This window comes from Elephas maximus, chromosome 9, assembly GCF_024166365.1.
Source record: "Elephas maximus indicus isolate mEleMax1 chromosome 9, mEleMax1 primary haplotype, whole genome shotgun sequence".
Classification (NCBI taxonomy): Eukaryota; Metazoa; Chordata; class Mammalia; order Proboscidea; family Elephantidae; genus Elephas; species Elephas maximus.
Window position 1 is genome coordinate 117,302,223 of NC_064827.1, and position 23,749 is coordinate 117,325,971.

Here is a 23,749-nt window from a genome sequence, read left to right on the forward strand (position 1 = left end):
AGTTTGTTAGAGTTGCTTAAAGAAAAAGCAGGACCAGACAACCGTACAGAGTTTAGTGCTAGCCCTGGGTGGTTCAAGAACTTCAAACAACGTTTTTCACTGCAAATGTGAAAGTGAGTGGTAAGTCTGTGAGTGCTGATGTGAAGGCAGCCGAAGATAAAAAAAGGATCCGATTCAGAATCATATGTTGCGTTTAGCGGCCATGTCTCTTTAGTTTCCTTCAGTTGCTCAGCCTTTCCTTGACTTTTATAACTTAGTTATCTAACGGTGCTGTAACAGAAATACCACATGTGGATGGCTTTAACAAGTTTATTCTCTTATAGTTTTTTTTTATAGTTTAGGAGGCCAAAAATCTAAATCCAGGGCACCGGCTCTAAGGGAAGGCTCTCTCCATCTGCTCAAGGGGAGAATCCGCGTCTCAGCTTCTTTAACATCCCTCTTTTTGTTCCTTTGTAACTTTCAAAAATTGTTCTCTGTACATATATACAGTATACACACACATACTTATGTACATATGTATATGTGCATGTACGATATATGTACGTATGTATGTATGTATGTATACACATACATTGCATATGTTTCCTATTCAAAAAATAAATTTAACTTAAAGTAGAGAGGCAGAGAGGGTCAGTGTTCTCTAATATTGCTTGTCTTTATCCTTGAAGTTTGGAGGGACTTTATCACTCGCCAAGGCTGAGGCATGTGCTTGGGTGTATATACGCTCCCTGTAGCGCGGGGAGACTGACCGTGCCGGGATTCCGCGTCACCTTTCCCAGAAGTCTCAGCCAAGGTTGGTGGTGCTAGCGAATACATGCCATCCACAAGAGCTCCCTTTTCTGTGTTTCATCAGTTTCCGTGGACTTTGGGACTGCCTTTCTTTTGGATTTGTCTTTTAAAGAAATCTGGGAAGTTTTTGTAATGAATTCTTTATTGGAGAATTCTGGAAGTACCACTGACTTTTTAATTTTGGTCTTGTGTGCTTCTTAGAGAATGATAGAGCAAAGTTGGGCCTGCTCTTTCTAGAAAAGGAAAAGTGTGAAGCTCATCTGCATGCTGCATGTGTCATGGGGAGCTTCTAGGATTGCCAAAATGAGTAAACACGGATTTTCTTCTTAAGAAGCTCACACTGTATAGAAGAGGCCGAATAAATAATTGTTCAGTTTGGCAGGTGCTACAGATGGGTCTGTAGAAAATAGCACGAGGACTTAGAGAAGAAGCACCTACTTCTGCCAGGTGAGGCCAGGAAGGCTTTGCAGAAGCTGGCCAGGAGAGGCGGATAATCTTCACCTGTGCAGAAAGAGAAGGCTGAAAGAACATGGGCCTTTGAACACTTGGAGGGGAGGAGCGCCATTATGGTCGTCAAGGCAAGATTCATTCATTCTGTCTCTTTCATTCGTGCGTACACATTACACACACACACCAGTCTACAGAATAAGTGAACCTAATGAACGCATCTGGTTAAAGTGCTACTCTAGTATTTTTGTAGCAACATAAGGGATTTTTCTCAGGTGTTGTAAATATTCTATTCGTTGGAGGAAGCCAGAGCTGGTCCTGGGGCCCTGTGAAGTTCTAAACGCCCTGAAAATCTTGCTGAGGTTGGAGACTTAAACAAATTATGGAGTCCCCATCCTCAAAGCCTCTCTTTGTTAGTCTCCTTTTGACGAGAAAATAATTGATTATCTTTGAGGATAATAACACCTCGAGTTATTTATAGCCTTCTCCCAGAGGAGCTCTAGAGCATTTTGCAAATGCAGTCTAATTATGAGCCTTACAGCCTCCCACTGAGGTAGGAGGCAGGTACTGCTACCCGGTGGCCCCCTCTTCCTCCAGTTTTGGCATAAATCTGAAGCCGGGAGATGAAGCAACTTGCCTAAGTATGATTTAGTCTGCTAACAGACGTTACAGGAATGACTGGTATATAACGAACTCCAGCTGTAAATGATTTGATGATGTCTTTTGTGATGGTTCTTTAGACTGATAACAGAATTGGCCTTGTGTGTGAAGGTGGTGGTTGGGCCTAGCAATATATCATTAAGTTTCCTACAAATCCACTTATTTGAGCATATCTAGATGATTAATTTTCCCTTTAAAAGTTTTATTTTCTTCTTTGCCTAAAACCCATAGTGTTTGACCTTTCTTACCCTTTTCTGGTCAAGAACCCCCCTATCCCTTGGGGACTCCATTCTGTGTCTTTATGTCCCCATTCCCTCTGACCTAGGCTGGACATGTTACCCAAACCAGGCCAGTCAGGAGCTTTTCTGCCAGAGTTATAAAGAAAGATCTCCTTTTAGGAAGCTGGGGTACATGGTGGTGTGTGAGGGGAAAGAGAGTGGAGACAGGGATGGGAACGAGGCACAGAAAACTTTCTAGGAAATTGCATGTCAAAGGTAAATTTTCTGAGTCCTCTGAAGTGCTACTCTTAACAGCTATCGTGATGATTTGGCTGGGTATTATTGTGAGTTGAATACAACATCCCCTGGAATTCTGAAGGCATCTCACCATAGCCTTCTAGCATCCCATAATGCGTTCTGAGAGGTCCCCACTGCCTCTTGGAGCCTTATGTCTTTTCTGGTGACTTGTTTTTGCTTGGAGAGCTTTTTAGATCTCTTTTTCCTTGGTGTTCTGAAATTTCATGATGATGTTTAGTAGTTGTATATGTCTTTTGGTTCATTGTTCTGAGTGCTGGAGTGGCTCTGTTAATGTGGAGACTTACGTCCTTCAGAAAAACCCTGGTAGCGTAGTGGTTAAGAGTTGGGCTGCTAAAGAAAAGATCAGCAGTTCGGATCCACCAGATGCTCCTTGGAAGTCCTATGGGGCAGTTCTGCTCTGTCCTGTAGGGTCTCTATGAGTCGGAATCGACTTGATGACAGTGGGTTTGGTTTTTTTTTTTTTTTAACGTCTTTCAGCTTTGGGACTTTTTTTGTGTGTTATTTAAAAAATAATACGCTACCCCTGCTTGAGAGTCCTGTTTGTGTGTATGGACCTCCCTTCAGGTAGAATGTCAGGAGGCTGGCTGTTTTGGGGGGGACTCGGGTGTTAAGGTGTAAAGGTCTGTTCCTGGGGTGGTCAGTTCCATTTGACTTTTGACCCCCCCTCCCCGCCGAGGAGAAAAGGTGAGAAAGGGCTAGATGCCTTAGCGCCAGGCCTGCCCTGAGCCCGGCTGGGTAAGAGCTCTGGGCACAGCTGGAATAGGAGTTGGCAGCTTGGGTTTCTAAGTTCTATCTGTAGATAATCAGTTAATCCCAGTGTTTTTCACCCCAACCTCGCTTTCTGATGAAGCTGTTATTTCTGAATTCTGGGTGTTTCTGTGGTTGTGCAAGGCACTTGTTAACTGCGGTTGAGTCGCCCCTGACTCACGGCAACCCTCCAGGCACAATGGGATCGTACCAGTATGATCCGTGGGGCTTTCCCTGGCTGGTTTTCTTTGAAGTAGATGATGAGGCCTTTCTTCCTGGTTTGTCTTAGTTGGAAGTTCCGCTGAAACCTGGTAAACACAGCAACAGGCAAGCCTCCAGTGACAGACCAGTGGTTGCTGCATTTGAAATGCGTTGGCTGGGACTCAAACCCGGGTCTCTTGCATGGAAGGTAAGAATTCTACCACTGAATTACCGCTGCTGTGCTAGGCACTTAAACCAAAGAAAAACCAAACCCGTTGCCATCCAGTCAATTCTGACTCATAGTGACCCCATAGAACACAGTAGAACTGCCCCATAGTGTTTCCAAGGAGTGCCTGGTGGATTTGAACTGCCGACCTTTTGGTTAGCAGACGTAGCTCTTAACCTCTGTGCCACCAGGGTTGGACACCCTTAATTTCTGTTTCATCCTGCAGTTGTATCCGCCCATATATCCTCTAGGTTGTGGAATCTCCAGCCTGTTGTACAGTTTGTCTGTTGGCTTGTTTCTTCTATAAATATGTGACAGTCTCTCATCTCCTGTGACCTTCCTCTTGCTCTCTATGTGATTATGGGCTTGTTCCTTATTTTAGTTCGTTCTTACCATTTTGTTGGGGTTTGAGAAAGGAAAGTAGAGAAAAGCATGTGGTCAACCCAGCCTTTTTTACGGGAGGATATAATAATTCGAGAAGTACCGCAATAGACCTTTTGCTATTTTCTGCTGGTTTTTAATGGAAACAGGGAAGAAGGGATTGGTTGCTGTGTTTTGCAGAGGGCTGAGGAGCCTCACACAGTCAGTGGACGAGCAGGAGTTGATGAAGAACATTTTGCTGGAATATCCTGCTTGGAAGCGGTATGAGTTTGGCACTGCCAGAGTGGAAAAGAAAGGGTCTTCTCTCTTCACCAGAGCCCCAGTAGAGGTTTAATGATTCCTTGAGGCCCTTTCAGGGAGGGGAACTTTGTCAGCTCCCCCTCCAGGTGGGTGCTGTCATTTTCCCCTGCCTTGATTTTCTCTGCACAGAGACTGAATTGCAGGCTGTAAGTCTCGGTCGAAGCAAAAGAAGTTCCGACTCCCCCAGCCAATTCAACAAGACCACCAGACAGAAAAGCCTTTAATGTACTCTCTTAGATGCTCTGCTTTTTATGTTTATCTCTGAGGAGAAGTGAAAGTTCATTTGTCAAAGGTAGTTTACAGCCTGAATTTTCAGGGGAGGAAACAGTTCCCCTGAAGGCATGTCTTTATGGAAGAATCTGGATGTAGAATGTGGCTTTGGATTCTGGGATTCAGCTGCCGGCGCTGAATAAATTACAGTGCTGTCAATGGAGCAATATATATAGCTGGGCTGGGTACAGTGTGTTACTGTGGCGGTGGTTTGTGCATCTGCCCTGATTAAAACGCACTTCAGATGTGCGTGGAATTGCAACAAACGGGGCCCTATTGGACCCCGTGCATGCCCTTTGGTGACATTTTAGTGCTCTTGTTGGAAAGTTTCCAATGGTTGAGGAGACGTGGGCCAGGTATAGGCAAATAGAATAAATGAGTTGATGTGCAGTTTACATAAGTGGGAGGTCCCTGAATGGCGCAATGGGCTTGTGACTGACTAATAACCTAAAGGTTGGTGGTTTGAACCCACCCAGCATCACTGCGGGTGGCCTGGCAAAGTGCTTCTATAAAGATCACAGCCGAGAAAACCGTCTGGAGCAGTTCTGCTCTGTAACACCTGGGGTGGCCATGAGTTGGAATCAACTGGAGGGCAATGGATTTTTTTTTTTAAATATAAATTGAAGCTGATGGTAGGGGGTGGGACAGGAGTAGGTAGAACCGTCCTTAATGGTGTTTCCTCCAGAGGGAAGAAACAGATACATAGGGCAGATGATACTGGTGGGAATGAGACTTAGACCAACAGCTGTCAGAAGTGAAAGACAGCGTGATGATGTGATGATAACATGAAATAGTTGAGTCTCTGTGAACTGGAAGAATTTCAGAGGAACTCTATAAAGGGTCTTCTACAGAGTCAAAAACTTGAGTCATGCCACTGACAAGGGGACACTTGGCCTGTGGCCCTGGGCCTAGTTCCTTAGTTTTATACAGAGCGCTCAAGGTGCTTTTAATTTTCCTCAGCTGAAGAGAACCTCTAGGTCTTCCCCTCCTCCCCTCCCAGGGTGTGGTGTTAGTTTGGCTGTGAGCCACGCCTTCCTAATTTGTGCTGCAGATCTGCTAAAGGAGTTGTTATTCTGCCTGTTTTTAAGTTTCTAGGCCGGCTTCCTGCATATGGAATAAGATGCATGCCTTGTGTTTTGGCATTCTGCAGTGCTGCCCGTGAAGCAATGCGTAGTATAGGGTGGCACACGTAATACATTGCCCTTCAAACATACCGCTCTAGAAGTAGGAGTTTGGAAATACAGAAGTCAAAGAAGAGTTAACTCGCTAGTAATCTTACAAAAATCTGTGCTGACAAAAGTAGTGTGGATTCTCATCATGCCATATAAACGCCGCCTCGTTCTTCTTCAAGGCTTAGCAGTAGAGTGAGGAATAGGTGTTGGCTACGTTGGAATGACTGGAGATGGCTGATGTCTGTTGATGAAGAATTGCGCCTTACCTTAGGTGGTGCTGTTGTTCACAATTAAAATGACAAGGTGGACTAAAAGGGTGAATAGTGCCAACCTAAGGCTGTAACTCAAGAAATGCTCTTATGTCAGCGAAACTTCAGTCAGAAAATTTTGCATGTATGTTATGGGTTGAATTATGTGTTGTAAATCCTAACCTTCATGCCTGTGGTTATAATCCCATTTGGGAACAGGTTGTCTTTGTTATGTCCGTGAGGCAGGATTAGTATGGGGTATATTTTGAGTCAATATCTTTAGAGACATAAAAGAAATCAAACAAGGGCAGAGCAGAGATGGGAGAAGAGAGATGCCAAGCCACATGAAGATCACTCAGGAGCAGAAGCTCAAAGAGACAAGGCCCTTCCTACAGAGCCAGCAGAGGGAAAGCCTTCCCCTGGAGCTCGCACCCTGTGTTTGGACTTCCAGCCTCCTAAACCGTGAGAAAATAAAATGTCTGTTTGTTAAAGCCGCCCACTTGTGGTATTTCTGTTATAGCAGCACAGGATAACTAAGATGGGGTGACACGGACTCGGTTTAACAATACCAAAGGCAAGGCACCTCTTCTATGCTGCCTGTTTTCCAGAAATAAAAAAAAAACAAAGTGAGGATGGCTAAATAATGTAAAATTATTTATGTAGAGTTATTTATGGAGCAGATGATCTGTTTTGGTTGTCTATTGCTGTGTAACAAAACACCCCACAACTTAGAGGCCTGAAATCACAATGTATTATATCGTGCAGCTCTGTGGGTTGACTGGGTTCTTGCTTGCAGTCTCTCAGGTGGTTGCCCTAAGATGGTGGCTGGGGCTGGAATTATCTCAAGGCGTGACTAGGTGTGACATCCAACATGGCCCATTGTCATGGCTGGTAGTTGATGCTGATTGTTGCCTGGGAGCTCATTTGGGACCCTTGACCTGAGAACCCATATGTGGCCTTTCCACATGGCTATAGGGTCGCTATGAGTTGGAATCGACCTGATGGAATGGGTTTGGTTTGGTATGGGTGGCCTTCTCACAGCATGGTCGCTGGGTTGCTGGCGGGATTCATCCAAGAATGAGTGTTCTGAGGGCAGAAAGTAGAATCTGGCCAGTTATGGGCTTCATCCAGCACTGGCACAAGGTCACTTCTGGTGGGTGAGAGCAGTCACAGAATCCACCTTGATTAAAGAGGCTGGAGAAGTAGTCCCCAGCTCTTTATGGGGGAGTGTCAAGGCCATATTACAGAAGAGCATGTGAGATGAAAGATATTGTTGCAGTCACAGTTGGAAAATGCAACTTGCCACAGGATTTCAGAAACAAAATTGGATATAAAATCCTTTGAAATATGTGTATACACATTTGTGTTACCACAGTGCACAACATGTTTTTCCAGTTTGCGGGTTGATTGATTCATTCAACATGCTTTTATCTGGTGCACGCTGTGTGATGTATTATGGCCAATAAATGACAAGGTGGGAAAAACAATAGCAAGGGAGAGTAAAAGACACAGATAGTGGCTTAAATAGAGAAAGACAAACACACAGAATGATGTATGTAGCAGACAGCTGCTCTACACATGCGGTAAACAGTGTGTAAACAGAAAGACAGACTCTGCAAAGGAAATGTAGGCCAGGGGGACAACCACATGCTAGAACTGTGGAAGAGCCGTCATGGGAGAGGCCAGCTGGGCTTGGACTCCATCAGCTAAGGAACAATGGCAGGCATTTACCCCATGGGCCATGTTAATCTAACTCTGTGTCTGTGTCTCTTCCTGGAAGATGATACCAGTTTCAGGGAATAATTTGGTTGACCTCCAGAACAATACTATTTCTAATGTTGTTATTGAGAGTTCTTTGCAAAATTGCGTTGTTACTTAATATGATCTCTGGTAATAGCATTCCAGAAACGAAAGGATAATGGCATCTACAGTTTTCCTGACCCTGTGAGTGTCACTAGAATAAATATTTGCCCCAGGTGCATAAAATACTATATGTACTAGCTCAAGTTCTCCTTCAAAATCAGTTCCATATCTGTGGCTGAGGGCCGTTTGTGGGCTGGATGAAATAATATATTCCAGATTTGTTGAAATATGAAGGTTTATTCTTTTCCCCTTTTCACATCTGCATTTTTAGCATTTAGTATTTTATTCAACATTAAAAAGTTACTCTTGATCCTGACTTGTTTTCAGCATGATAGAAATGTCATTATTTCAAAAAAGTGATATGGGATTTTGCTAAGGAATTTAAAGGTGATGGCCTTACACAGAGAGCACTGGGAAAATGAAGGGTGAAATACACACTGCTTTTCTTTGTTAGGTTGATTGATGCATGTTGGAAGCCCTTGCTTTTCAGGGAGCCCCAGGGGAAGTTGTTTATCAAGACCAGGTTTCTTCATCCTTGTATTGTTAGGTGCCGTCAAGTTGATTTTGACTCATAGTGATCCTGTGTACAACAGAACCGAACAATGCCCAGTCTTGTGCCATCCTCACGATTGTTACTATGTTTGAGCCCATTGTTTTAGCCACTGTGTCAGCCCATCTCCTTGAAGATCTTTCTCTTTTTCGCTGACCCTCTCTGCTTTACCAAGCATGATGTCCTTCTCCAGGGTCTGGTTCCTCCATGTGCAAAGTACCTAAGACGAAGTCTCACTATCCTCTCTTCTAAAAAACATTCTGGCTGTGCTTCTAAAACATTCTTCACCCTTTCACTCAGCCAACCAGCACTATGACCTTGGGCAGCCCACTCACACCCTTTGCTTAAATTCCTTGGGTTAAAAATACAGGCTTTAGACAGATTATGGTGTTCTGTTCTTTGGGCAGGAGCCCTGGTGGTACAGTGGTTAAGCACTCGGCTGCTAATGGAAAGGTTGGCCAGCCGCTCCTCGGGAGAAAGAAGTGGTCTGCTTCCGTAAAGATTTACAGCATTGGAAACCATATGGGTCAATTCTACTCTGTCCTATAGGGTCACCATGAGTCAGAATGGACTTGATGGCACAGGGATTCTTGGGGCAGTAGGAATAAATCAAGAAAAACAATGTTTTCATACTTAATGGCTAATTTATGCACATAATGACTTAGATCAGGGGTTGGTAAACCTTTTTGGTAGAGGATCAGATAGTAAATACTTTAGGCTTTGTGGGTAGTTATAACTACTCAACTCTGCCCTTGTCGTGTGAAAGCAACCATAGCAACACGCAAATGTATGTTCTGATAGTACTTGAAGCACTTACTGATGAAGATCAAAGACCACAGCCTGCAAGAGATCTCTTTAAAGTGTCAAAAAGCTAAGATGTCACCCTGAGGACTAAGATGTGCCTGACCCCAAGCCATGCTTTTATCAGTCGCCTCATGTGCATGCGAAAGCTGGACAATGAATAAGGAAGACTGAAGAAGAATTGACACCCTTTGAATTGTGGTGTTGGTGAAGAATATTGAATATACCATGGACTGCCAAAAGAACGAACAAATCTGTCCAGGAAGAGGTACAACCAGAATGCTCCTTGAAGGCAAGGATGGCGAGACTGCATCTCACATACTTTGGGCATGTTGTCAGGAGGGATCAATCCCTGGAGAAGGACATCATGCTTGGTAAAGTAGAGGATCAGCGAAAAAGAAGAAGACCTTCAATGAGATGGATTGACACAGTGGCTGCAACAGTGGGCTCAAGCAAAGCAACAATTATGAGGATAGTGCAAGACCGGGCAGTGTTTCGTTCTGTTGTGCATAGGGTTATTGTGAGTCAGAACTGACTCAACGGCACCTAACAGCAACAGTATTTTATTGTGGACATTTTAATTTGAATTTTCATACGCCATGAAATACTCTCTTTTGATATTTTTTTTAACCATTTAAAAATGTAAAGAAAGCCTTTCTTGGCCCTTAGGCTGTTCAGAAACAGGTTGGGCTACATTTGGCCTGTAGGCTGTAAAAGCTAATTTAGACTAGTCCCAGTGCCTTGCAGGAATAGACATAAATTAAAAGGTTATAGAACTTAAGTAACTTTTAGGAGTACTTAGTACTTTGTAAGAAATTCCTAATAAATATATATATTTTTAAATTTTAGTTTTTAAATGAACACACAGTGAAATAGACTGTTTTGTATATAGTTCTGTGAATTATAACTCAGGTATAGATTGGTGTAACCACCACCAAAATCAGGATGCAGACACTTCCAGCACCCCAAACACTTCCCTTGTGTTTCTCCTTTATAGTTGCCCCTCCCTACCCATAAGCCTTGGCAATCACTGATCTGTTTTTTATCCCTATAGTTTTATCTTTTCAAGAATGTCATTGTTATGCATTGAATTGCGCGCCCCCCCCCCCCCCCCAGTATGTATCAACTTTACTAGGCCATGATTCCCAGTACTGTGTGGTTATCCACCATTTTGTGATCTGATACGATTATTCTATGTGTGGTAAATCCTAATCTCTGCCTGTGGTTAAAGAGGATTAGGGTGGGATGTAACACCCTTACTCAGGTCACAGCCCTGTTCTGATGTAAGGGGAGTTTCCCTAGGGTGTGACCTGCATACTGTTTATTTTATAAGAGATAAAAGGAGAGAGAAGCGAGTAGAGAGAGAAGGACCTCATTCCACCAAGAAAGAAGTGCCAGTTGTGGAGCAGATCCTTTGGACCCGGGGTCCCTGGGTTGAGAAACTCTTAGACCAGGAAAAGATTGATGACAAGGACCTTCCCCCAGAATTGACACCTCTCCATGATCTTCCTGGTACTTCTGGGGTCTCTGGGACACCTCCTTTCAGTCATCTTGCCCTGAAACCTTCAACTTTAGTTATCTGTACTCAACTTGATATGTCAGTGTGAAAGACTAAGAAGTTGGAGGACAGAGAGAGAGAAGGAGGAAAAAAAAAAAAAAGCAACAGGGTTTGACCACCTTCCTGGGACCCCAGCTTCTCTGATCACAGGGGCACGTTCTTCTCCTGTAATACCTGTTACCACTGCCACCACCACCACCACCACCATAGCATTGCGCTGGGGCTGGAGTGCAAGGGAATGAAGAAAATAAAGAAAAAATGGGATTTCTCCCTACTGCCTTTGAGTGTCAGGCAGACCTAGAAGACTTCTTCTGGAGCTCTCTCTTCTGTTCTGAGGACTGCTGTGAGGTGCCTTCTGGCTTAAGTTCAGGCCTGGGTACTGGAGGAGAATCCAAGCAGATGCTGCCTGTGTTCCTTCTGGGTTTATAGCTTGATTTAGTGAGAGAGGCACGATAGAGTATGCTTACTCCATCTCATCCAAAACCAGAACACTCAAGGTGTTCTGACCATGATAGATGATCTGCAAATTTTATTTTCAGTTTTTTTTCTTAAAGCACAATAGCATCAATCCCATTCTGAGGAAGGTTTGCAGATTTCTGGTTGTTTGAAGATCCTATTCATTTTTCTTCCAAGCAGAAATATCCACATGGAGTAATTATTAGGTTCCCCTGCCAGTTCTATCCCATAGAATTTTTGGGGGTGATGGAGATATTTTATATCTGTATACAGTAGCCATTAGCCTCTTGTGGCTATTCAGCACTTGAAATGTGGCTCATGGGATGGCCTAATTGCATTCCAACTGTTGACCTTTTGGTTAGCAGCCTGAGCTCTTAACCACTGCGCCACCAGGGCTCTGGTTGAATTTTAAATCTTATGTGATTTTAATTAATTAAAATTTAAATTGCCACGTGTCTCTTGGCTCCCGTCGTGGGCAGTGCAGCATGGTTAACCTACTGTCGAAAGATACTCTTTAAAACATGCTTCTGGCTGGCTTGGATTTGGGTAGAGAGGAAGAACATCTCTATTTCTTCCTTTACCCGTTCACTGTAAAGTATGTTCTCTGTGACTCCAGTAAGTATCATAGCACATAGCTGGAGTGCGTTGATTTACGTAGTTCAGGAAGTAGCCTTATCTTTGACATGTTTAGCTACATTTGTAGTGTCCCATGTTAAAGGCATACCTCGTGGAGAAGTTTAAAGAAAATATCAGTATTAAATTTGGGGGGGGAGGGGGCACCGCTAGTGAAGATCTTTGGCAACTCTTTAGGCTGTTCCTCTTCTTTCAGAAGTTGCCTTCAGCGATTTGACACGTCCCCCCAAAGAGGCCTGTTTTTTTCTCTGCACACCCCCACTCGTGCTTCCAACTGAAGACCAGACTAAAACTTAGTCCACAATCTCATAACTGCAGATTTAAAATAAGCTTGCATCTTGGGTCCATATTTTGAAAATGAAAGGTTATCATGTTCCTTGTCTGATATTTTAAGGAAGGACAAAGGATTAATGTGTATATCTTTCTCACTTGTTGTTGTTGTTAGGTGCCCTCGAGTCGGTTCCAACTCATAGCGACCCTGTGCACAACAGAACGAAACACTGCCTGGTCCTGCACCATCCTTACAGTCGTTGTTATGCTTGAGCTCATTGCTGCAGCCACTGTGTCAGTCCACCTCGTTGAGGATCTTCCTCTTTTCTGCTGACCCTGTACTCTGCCAAGCATGATGTTCTTCTCCAGGGACTGATCCCTCCTGACAACATGTCCAAAGTATGTAAGACGCAGTCTTGCAGTCCTTTCCTCTTAGGAGCATTCTGGCTGCACTTCCTCCAAGACAGATTCGTTCGTTGTTTGGCAGTCCATGGTATATTCAATATTCTTCACCAACACCACAATTCAAAGGCGTCAACTCTTCTTTGGTCTTCCTTATTCATTGTCCAGCTTTCACATGCATATGACGCGATTGAAAATACCATGGCTTGGGACAGGCGCACCTTAGTCTTCAGGGTGACATTTTTGCTCTTCAACGCTTTGAAGAGGTCCTTTGCAGCAGATTTGCCCAATGCAATGCGTCTTTTGATTTCTTGACTGCTGCTTCCATGGCTGTTGATTGTGGATCCAAGTAAAATGAAATCCTTGACAACTTCGATTTTTTTCTGCATTTATCATGATGTTGCTCATTGGTCCAGTCGTGAGGATTTTTGTTTTCTTTATGTTGAGTTGCAATCCATACTGAAGGCTGTGGTCTTTGATCTTCATTACTAAGTGCTTCAAGTCCTTTTCACTTTCAGCAAGCAAGGTTGTATCACCTGCATAATGCAGGTTGTTAATGAGTCTTCCTCCAATCCTGATGCCCTGTTCTTCTTCATATAGTCCAGCTTCTCATATTATTATAGTCCAGCTCAGCATACAGATTAAATAGGTATGGTGAAAGAATACAACCCTGACACACACCTTTCCTGACTTTAAACCAATCAGTATCCCCTTGTTCTGTACGAACAGCCGTCTCTTGATATATGTACAGGTTCCTCATGAGCACAATTAAGTGTTCTGGAATTCCCATTCTTTGCAATGTTATCCATAGTTTGTTATGATCCAATGCCTTTGCATAGTCAATAAAACACAGGTAAACATCCTTCTGGTATTCTGTACTTTCAGCCAGGATCCATCTGACATCAGCAATGATATCCCTCGTTCCACATCCTCTTCTGAAACTGGCCTGAATTTCTGGCAGTTCCTTATTGATATACTGCTGAAGCCATTTTTGAACGATCTTTGGCAAAATTTTGCTTGCGTGTGATATTAATGATATTGTTCTATAATTTTCACATTTGATTGGATCACCTTTCTTGGGAATAAGCATAAGTATGGATCTCTTCTAGTCAGTTGGCCAGGAAGCTGTCTTCCATATTTCTTGGCATAGATGAGCGAGCACCTCTAGTGCTGCATCTATTTGTTGAAACATCTCTTTTGATATTCCATCAATTCCTGGAGCCTTGTTTTTCGCCAATGCCTTCCGAGCAGCTTGGACTTCTTCCTTAAGTACCATTGGTTCCGGATCATACGTCACCTCTTGAAATGGTTGAACATCGACCAATTCTTTTTGGTATAATGACTCTGTGTACTCCTTCCATCTTCTTTTGATACTTCCTACGTCGTTTAATATTTTCCCCATGGAATCCTTCACTATTGCAACTTGAGGGTTGAATTTTTTCTTCAGTTCTTTCAGCTTGAGAAACGCCGAGCGTGTTCTTCCCTTTTGGTTTTCCATCTCCAGCTGTTTGCACGTCAGTATAATACTTTGCTTTGTGTTCTCTAGAGGCCCTTTGAAATCTTCTGTTCAGTTCTTTTACTTCCTCAATTCTTCCTTTTGCTTTAGCTGCTCGATGCTCAAGTGTAAGTTTCAGAGCCTCTGACATCTGTCTTGGTCTTTTCTTTCTTTCCTGTCTCTTCAGTGACCTCTTGCTTTCTTCATGGATGATGTCCTTGATGTCATTCCACAACTCGTCTGGTCTTCAGTCGGTAGTATTCAGTGCATCAGATCTATTCTTCAGATGGTCTCTAAATTCAGGTGGGATATACTCAAGGTCATATTTTGGCTCTTGTGGACTTCCTCGGATTTTCTTCAGTTTCAGCTTGAACTTGCATATGAGCAATTGATGGTCTGTTCCACAGTCAGCCCCTGGCCTTGTTCTGACTGATGATATTGAGCTTTTCCATCATCTCTTTCCACAGATGTAGTCAATTTGATTTCTGTGTGTTCCATCTGGCGAGGTCCGTGTGCATAGCCGCCATTTATGTTGGTGAAAGAATGTATTAGCACTGAAGAAGTTGTTGGTCTTGGAAAATTCTATCATTTGATCTCTGGCATAGTTTCTGTCTCAAGGCCATATTTTCCATCTACTGATCCTTCTTCTTTGTTTCCAACGTTTGCGTTTCAGTCGCCAGTAATTATCAACGTATCTTGATTGAAGGTTCGATCAATTTCAGACTGTAGCAGCTGATAAAAATCTTCTGTTTCTTCATCTTTGGCCCTAGTTGTTGGTGCATAAATTTGAATGAGATATTTACCTGGTTGCCTTTGGTTACTTTGTGTGTTTTTAAAAATGAAATTACAGGCAGTTCCTGGGTTACAAATGTCCGATGTATGTACAACCCTATTTACATACATCCCGTGGTTACGGACCAACCCTTATAAAGCCTATCAGACCTGGTTTTTGGGTTCGGGAGCCGCTTCTGCGTGCGCAGGTGCTGCAGCAGCGAGAGGAGAGAGAGCCCTCTGCACCCCCTTCCTGGGTTCTCAGAAGGGCCAGCCCCAAGCACCGCTGGGCTGCTCCATGTGGCGGCTGGCTTCCAGGATGTGGATGGCGCACTCTGCGTGTTCTCCCAGTACATCAGGTCAGTGGGTCCCACTGGGCACATGGCCAGGCCTCTGAGGCGCCTCCTTGCCCAGCTCTGTCTCACCCCATCCATCCGGGCCCTCTGCTGTGCAGTCTGGGGCCCTCACAACCCCTCTCTGGGCTTCTGGTTCCTCTACCTTACACATGGGGGGTTTCACTCTTTCAGCGGTTCTTGGCCTTTTGGTGGCTGGAAAGGGCAGGGGTAGGCTTAGATTCTTGACCTTTGTATGCCCATGAAGGAGCCCTGGTGGAGCAGTGGTTAAAGCGCTTGACTGCTAATCAAAAAGTCGGTGATTGGAAACCACCGGCAGCTCCAGGGGGGAAAGATGTGGCAGTGTGATTGGTGGAGATTTACAGCCATGGAAACCCTATGGGGTCGCTGGGAGATGGATCCATTCCCTGGCAGTGAGAGGTATGTATGTCTATATAGCTTCCTGGGGGGTCCTTGGAGGACTTGGGTTTTTCTAAGTGTCCATTTCCCAAAATTGGGTCCCGGGCTTGCCCTTAGGCATGTCCTCAGTGGTACTTTCTCCCTTGTACGCCGAGACAGAGGCCTCACAGTTGTGTGGGGTTGACAGGTCTGGTGAGGGGATGATAGGGGATGATCCTCCTGGCCCTGGCACCATCCTACCCAGGGCCCCAACCCTCCCCGCCTCTGCTGAGGAGGGTTTTTTTTTTAATTCAGAGTCTAAAATAAAATATCTAATTGGTCTCAGAAGGATTTTTACAGATGAGAATCTTCTGAGTATTTTGGGTAATATTTGTCCTGTAGGAATCTCTTCAGCTGTAGAGAAAGTGCGTACAATGAATGGTTCATAATAACAAACGGAGACTACTTCCTAAGGAGCATGAAACCATTATTATTATTCTTACTGTATTGTTACGTTAAAGATGTTTAGTGTATCTGGAAGTGTTTCTGTAATGTTTTTTATGCATAGAAAGGAACACTATACCATATACTAAGACTAACATTTGACTAACTGATGATACGAACTGTACCCTGTATACAAATTTGACTTGAAGACAGATTTAGGTACTGAACTCCATCATTAGGAGACTGCCTGTACCCTTCTCCCCACCCCAAAGTCAGTGTTTAGCCACATTATTTTCTAGTTAAAAAAAAAAAAAAAAGTTGCTCAGTTGAGTCATCTGATTCCTTGAGTGTCTAATCCAGAGACTGTTTTCTTAAGCACAGGGTCATGGGACGTGAGGTGTCACTTAAAACTGAGTGAACAACCTGCTGGCTGGAAATGTGCGGAACTGCCTGTTTGCTTCAAGTGATGGGCTTAAGAACAGTGAGTGGCTTCATGTGGTTTTTCCCTTTGTTGTCCCTTGAAAGAGCTGCTGGAGAGCTTTTAAGCTCTTTATTGGCATGTAGAATTACTGTATTTGAAAACTATATGAAAAAAAGTCTTAGCTTAAGCTTTTACTTCTGGGATTTTATAGCACACAGAGACCTCAGTTGAAGACTTTGCTGTGAGGGGAGCTTAGTTTGCAACGCATGGGAATGCCTGGCTGAAGGAAATACTGTGGTGTTTTTGCAGTGGGCATTTTATTTCCCATTTGAGGAAGCCTGTTGCTTAAAGCCATGTCAAAGAACTTTATCTTCCTTACGGTAGGAGTTCTTTCTTTAGGATCCTTTCTCTCCCCATCAGAGCAGACACAGGGAAGATAAATGGGGTTTGTAACATCAGCATAAGTAGAACATTCTAGTACATTTGGGTTTACCAAGGTCTGATTTATCTGTTATTCTTTCTGTACACAGTTATGGTGAAAACTATTTATCTTTTAAGTAAGTTGTTGTCCTGAAAATGTCCTAGGCTACTGACTCCTGGGCATGCCCCACGGTACGTGGGAAGTAGTAGGTTCTCAGGGCTTCCTGGAAGAAGCTGCTTGAGCCTGGTCTCTCTGGAAACGGGCAACTTAATATAGACCGTTTTGATTCATGTGATTTTTGCAGTCCAGGCTAGGAACCTTTCCTGTGATCTGCTACACGCTTCGGTCTCTGGTGGTGTTACCCTGCAGACTTTGGCATGAGACTTTGGCATGAGAATCCTAATGTCTGTAAGTCATAATTTTATAGAAACATAATCATATGATGTGTGTTCTTTGTTGACTGGCTTTTTTCACTTAACATGTTTTCAGGGTTCATCTGTTTTATAGTATGTATCAGTATTTCTATTGCCAAATAATATTCTATTGTGTGGATATGCCAGATTTTATTATTAGTTCATGGACATTTGCATTGTTTCTACTTCTTAGCTATTATGAATCCATGGTGGTATAAACATTTGTGTACAAGATTTTGTGTGGACATAAATTTCCATTTCTCTTGAATATACCTAGGAGTGGAATTGCTTGGTTATATGGAGCCCTGGTGGCACAGTGGCTAAGAGCTCAGCTGCCAACCAAAAGGTCAGCAGTTTAAGTCCACCAGCTGCTCTTTGGAAACCCTGTGGGGCAGCTCTACACTGTCCTGTAGGGTCACTATGAGTTAGAATTGACTCAATGGCAACATTTTTTAAAATGGTAAATTTATGTTTACTGTTTCGAGGAACCAGCAGACTGTTGTTCAAAGTGGCTACACCATTTTATATTCCTGCTAGCAATGTATGAGGGTTCCAATTGCTCTATGTCCTGACCAACACATTTTATTTTCTGTCCTTTAGATTATCGCCATCCTAGTGGGTGTGAAGTGGCGTATCATTGTGGTTTTGATTTGCATGTCCCTGATGGCTAATGATGTTGAATATCCTTTCCTGTGCTTTTTGACCATTTGTGTCTCCTTTTTCGACAAATGACTATGCAGATCTTTTGACCGTTTTTAAAATTGGGTTATTTGCCTTTTTGTTATTGAGTTTTAAAGGTTCTTTATGTATTTTAGATACAAATCCCTTATCAAATAAATGATTTGCACATATTTTTTTCTCCCGTTCTCTGGGTGTCTTTTCACTTTCTTGATGGTATCCATTGAAGCACAAAAGTTTTAATATTGATGACATTCAATTTCTGTATTTTTTTCTTTTGTTGCTTGTGCTTTTGGTGTCATATCCAAGAAACCACTGTCTTATCCAATGACACTCCTATATTTTCTCCTAAGAGTTTTAGCTCTCACATTTAGGTCTTTGATCCATTTTGAGTTAATTTTTGTATGAGGTAGGGGGTCCAACTTCATTCTTTTGCGTGTAGAGGTTCAGATGTTCCAGCACCAATTGTTGCAAATACCACTCTTTCGCCATTGAATGGACTTTGCACCCTTGTCCAAAACCAGCTGGCTATAGATGTATGGGTTTGTTTTTGGACTCTCAATTCTATTCCCTCGGTCTACATGCCTGTCCTTCTGCCTGTCCAACACTTGTAATTACTGAGAAGTGTGAATCCTCCAACTTTATTCTTTCTCAAGATTTTTTTGATTTCTGGGTCCCTTGCATTTTCATATGAATTTTCAGAAAAGCTTGCCAGTTTATTCTAAAAACAAGCAAAAACAAACCAAAAAACCAGCTGAGATTTTGGTAGGGATATGTTAGATCTGTAGATAGATTGAGGGGAGTAATGCCATCTTAGCAATGCTAAATTTTCCAACCCATGAACATGGGATATCTTTCCCTTTATTTTGGCCTTTATTGTCTTTCAGCAGTATTTTCTATTTTTCAGAGTATAAGTTTTGCACTTCTTTTTTTGTTAAATTTCTTCCTAAACATTTTATTCTTTTTGATGCTATTGTAAGTAGAATTGTGTTCTTAATTTTATTTTCAGATTGTTCATTGCTAGTGTATAGTTAAGCAGTTAAATTGTGTATTGACTTTTGTATATATATTTTATATGTTGATTTTTGTTTATTGATCATCAGCTTGCTCACAGTTAGATTGAATGTTTTCCCTATCAATTCAGCTCTTCTTCCCCACTTTTCTGTCCTTAATAAGGTTCCTCCGTTTTCCCAGAGAGTGGGAGCTTCTTCTAGCATCAAAGAGTTGTGCTCCTGACGGAACCTCTATGGAGGAAGGTACCTTGTCTCCTGCACTGGTATTGTGGGAACCCACAACCCCTTCTCACTGGGAAAGGAGTGTGGGTTTGACTCCTTGTTTATTCCCTCTTCCAGAGGTTAAAGTTCTCCTTACACTGGTGAGTGGTTTACTTCCCTAATGGGAAGGGCTTGAGACCCTGAACCCATTCCAGGAGGTCTCCTGTTTCTTCCTGTGCCTTCCTCGAGCCATCCCAGTTGGAACCTCCTCTCACCTCTCACGGGAAGGCCACCTGCTCCGCACCTGTTTCCAGAATGCGCTCCTTCCCCATCTTGAAAAGCCCAGGGCAGCATCCTGGGCCTGACACCCAGGTGTCCCTCAGAGTGGGTGGAGGTGGTGGGGTGGCTGGGTCATCTCAGGCCTGGTTTTCTTTGCCATGTTCCCTTCAGGTCTACTGGCACACTCAATCACCCGCTGTGGCTTTATCATCAAACCTATTAGCTCAGATATGTGTCCATTCTTCTCCAAAGGAGAGAGACTGCAGTTCTCAGGAACTTCAGTCTAAATGCTCCAAAAAAATACCCTGGCCTTCTTAAGAGTCTTTCTCTCCGGTGTACAGAAGAGATTTTCAAGTGCTCATTTTGATAAGGGTAGAGTTTCACCTTTGCCCTGGGCCTTTATATTCCTCAGCTTTCATCTGGGGAGAGGTCAGTGTGATATCTTCTCAGTTACACCTCAGCAGCCATGGGTGACAGAACTTATCAGTGACTGACCCTGCTCCAGCCTAGGCCTCCAGCTCTGCCTTTTCCAGGCCTGTTGCTTCCTAAGCCCCCTGCTCTTCCTTCCTCTCCTCTCAGTGGAAACTCACTGGAAGGCTTATCTCCTGTTCACCATTGTATCCCGTTTAATACCTGACATTGCTGCATGGTTATGAGGGTAGACATTGGAGCCTGAAACCCTGGCTTTGATTCCTGATTCTGCCCCTCACTAGCTGTGTGATCTTAGGCAAGTTATTCAACCTCTCTGTGCTCAAATTTGCTCGTCGGTAAGATGGAGATACTGGTAGTAGCCTCACAGGGTCGTTGTGAAGATAAAATGAGTTAGTGCACGTACAGTACTTGGAACCGTACGTGGTTCATGGTAAGCACTGAGTCAAACCAAAAACCCGTTGCTGTCGAGTCGATTCCGACTCCTAGTGACCCTATAGACAGAGTAGAACTGCCCTGTAGGGTTTCCAGGGAGTGCCTGGTGGATTTGAACTGCCGACCTTTTGGTTAGCAGCTGAGCCATTAACCACTCCAAGTTTTGAATACGTACTAGTATTATTACTGCCTAAGAGTTTTTTTTTTTTTTTTTAAGAGTTGTAGTAAGCATACAAAAAATGTTTTCACATGAGATGATAAAACTGCTATCTTATTTTTTAAAGTAACGTTTCCCTTTTCTGTTCGTAAGAGGGAAACCCTGGTGGTGTAGTGGTTAAGAGCTGCGGCTGCTAACCAAAAGGTCGGCAGTTTGAATCTACCAGGTGCTCCTTGGAAACTGTGTGGGGCAGTTCTGCTCTGTCCTCTAGGGTTACTATGAGTTGGAATTGACGATGGCAACAGGTTTTTTTTGGTTTGATTCCTAAGAGATGCTCTGTATGGCAGTGGCTCTCAAACTTTAGCCTGGAGGGCTTGTTAACATACAGATTGCCTGGCCCTACCCCAGGAGTATTTGATTCGGTGGTCTGGGGTGGGGTCTGAGAGCCTGCATGTCTAAGTAGCTCAAGGTGCTACCGCAGTGGGAACCACTGCTCTGTGGGATGTGTGTGTGCATGTGTGCATGTACTTGTGTGTATGTGTGCATGTGTGTGTGCGTGTGTATTTGTGTATGTACCTGCATGTGTGTGTGCATTTGTGTGTGTGTACGTGCATTGTGTGTATGTACCTGCATGTGTGTGTGCGTGTGCATTTGTGTGTGTGCGTTCATGCACGCATTTTTGTGCATGTACCTCCATATGTTTGCACGTGTGTGCATTTGTGTGTTATATACTTGCATGCGTGTGCACATGTGTATGTACGTGTGTGTGCACACATGTGTATATGTGTATGTGTACTTGTGTGTGTCTGTCTGTCTGTCTTCATGGCCAAGGTGAGTGGCTAACTGTCACCCACTCTTCCATGGTCAGCCCTCACTGTTCTGACCCAGGAGGCCAGGTAAAGGGCTCTGGAAACCCAAGGTTCCGCCCTTGGGGACAGAGCATGAAGGCAGGCAGCTTGTGTGAACAGCCGCCTTTCTTTCCAAGGTTCCTGACACAGGCAGGGTCTTCGCTGGCCTTTGTTCTTTCAGCAGCAGGATTAGGACTGGATTGTGAATGGGAACATGTCTTCGTTTTTATTTCCAGGGTTTAGTGGTCTCACACTGGCTTCCTTTTCAATTGGGCAGACCCGTGGGTGTAGTTTCCACTCTCCCCTCCCCCCAAGTTAACCCCTTTATTTTCTCCTGCTCGTTTCAGCAGGATTTATGCTTGATTAAGTTACTCTCTTTTATCATAATTAAAGAAAAATGTGGTGGGAGAGCAGTAAAAACTCCATTCAATGAAAACCAGATTGTGGAACCTGCAGGGAAACAAGAGTGGCCCTGTCACCCGCCCGGCTGCCTCACCCTGAATACTTGGCCTTCGGAGAGATTTATCTGCTGCGAGGGGCTGGGCAGGGGAGGAATTCAAGCTTTGCAGGGAGGAAGTCGCCTGCTGCCTGGCTCCAGCTGATCGCAGGAGGGGCAGCCTGGTGGATGGCGGCACAGCCTGGGCCCCATGCGCTCCGGTGCCTGCCCAGAAGGCGCCCCTGTGCTCAACAATGTGGCGCTTTAGTGCAGTCAGAACTCCTGTGTGCACACGTCCTGGATTTATAAAGAGCTTTTCCTCATGGTGCCTGCAAGTCTCCTTCGGAGGAACATGACCCGCTTGCAGGTTTTAAAAAAGTATGTTTTCGTTTCTCAGTTTCTCAGTGCTAGTTGCAGTTACTCATAAAGGTAATGCTATGGAGCCCTGGTGGTTCAGTGGTTATGAACTCAGGCTGCTAACCAAAACATTGGCAGTTCGAATCCACCAGCTGCTTGTTGGAAACCCTATGGGGCAATTTTATTCTGTCTTTCTATAGGGTCACTGTGAGTCAGAATTGATTCGATGGCAAAGGGTTTGGCTTTGGTTTTATGTGAAAATCATGATCTGTCCCAAGTGGGAAATTGACCTCCAGGAGGTCAGAGGTGGCCGGTAGTTTGGTCTGTATGCAAAAGGTTCTTGGGTGGTGCGAATGGTTGCTGTGCTCGGCTGCTAACGGAAAGGTTGGTGGTTGGAGTCTACCCAGAGGTGCCTCGAAAGAAAGGCTTGGTGATGTGCTTCTGAAAAACCAGCCATTTCAAACCTAGTGGAGCACAGTTCTACTCTGACACACATGGGGCCAGTGTGAGTTGGGGTCGACTTGACAGCAACTGGTTGGTTATACGCAAAAGGGTTGTTTCTTATAAAAGTCAGGGTTTATCTCACATGCTTAAGATTTTAAATACTGAGTGACAAAGCTGTGAAGTCCTCAGCCCACAGATCTCGATGGGAGAGAGGGGAGGAGAGGGCTGAAGGTGGCCGGCTGGGAGCTGGTGGACTCCGACAGCTGCCTCAGCATCTGTTGTCTTGACCCTTTCTCCTACACTGGGTCCCCTCTTTAGGGGGCTGTTTCCAGGGGCGGCACGATCACCATCACGGGTTCTGGAACTGGACAGCCGGGGTCCCAGTTCTTGTCTTGCCACTTACTGGTAGGGTGACCTTACCAGTAGGTGACCTTGTGGATAATAAGATGACAGCCCTCCAGTGGGATTGTTTGGGTGGTTCCACGAGAGCGGGGAACATCCCAGAAATGCTGGGAATTGCCATTCCTGTTTGGAGAGCCCGTTGTAGGACACAAAGCCTTGGACGAGAGCAGGTGACGTTACATGCAGGTCCTGTGTCTGTCTTGAACTTGTAGCATTTAGTCACTGCCATTTGTAGTTTTGCAAAATGAGCACAATGCCTTTTTCTTCTTAATTTTGCTTATTTCTTTTCTTGGTCAGTACACTTCCTAGCACACTGAGATTTTACGGGTAACCTTGGGACCTTGTTCGTTTCCACCTCTCGGGCTTAGTGATGGCTCCTGGAGCCCTGAGCCCCAGGATCATTGCGATGGTGATGGCCCCAGTGGCCACACCTGGTGCACTGGTTGGTTGGAAGAGGTTGCAGCAGCCTTTCTGAGGGGCGTTGCCCCAAAGTCACCCTTGCTCTTCCTCCGAGAGTCACTATATGCAGATCCTCTTCCTCCAAGTGCTTCCCTTCCCTGCAACCCCAGGCGTTCCCCTGGCACACACAGAGTGCCTCCCAATCACAGATCATGGGACAGGGGCCCCTGTCACTGTCCAGGGGAAGGGTAGGGGGAGAGGGAGTGTCAGGGCTCACTTATTCAGCAGATGTTCATTGAGAACTCATGTGTGCCAGCACCCGGACACGCCTCCGCCCTGATGAGTGTCTGTGTCTTAGGCCTTCACCCTGATCGACCCCTCCCCCAGGCAGAGTGGTGGAGCACCTGGTTGTAGGAGACTCCTGGGGGTGGATATCAGTGCCTCTGGGAAAGGCCCAGTGCTTGC

The 23,749-nt window shown here is 44.4% G+C and overlaps 1 protein-coding gene across 2 annotated transcripts in view; it reads left to right on the top strand.

Moving 5' to 3' along the window:
- Nucleotides 1-23,749, top strand: part of ROR2 (receptor tyrosine kinase like orphan receptor 2) — a 350,770-nt gene that overhangs the window by 81,302 nt on the left and 245,719 nt on the right. Inside the window, exons 1-2 of one of the 2 annotated variants that reach the window (XM_049897029.1) lie at nt 10,296-16,432; nt 17,098-17,201. The exons of the other annotated variant lie outside the window; for it this stretch is intronic. Coding sequence (XP_049752986.1) covers nt 17,171-17,201 — 31 coding nt within the window. The 5' untranslated portion in view covers nt 10,296-16,432; nt 17,098-17,170. Of the gene's footprint in view, nt 1-10,295; nt 16,433-17,097; nt 17,202-23,749 lie in introns of those variants that run through there. 2 annotated transcript variants of the gene reach the window in all.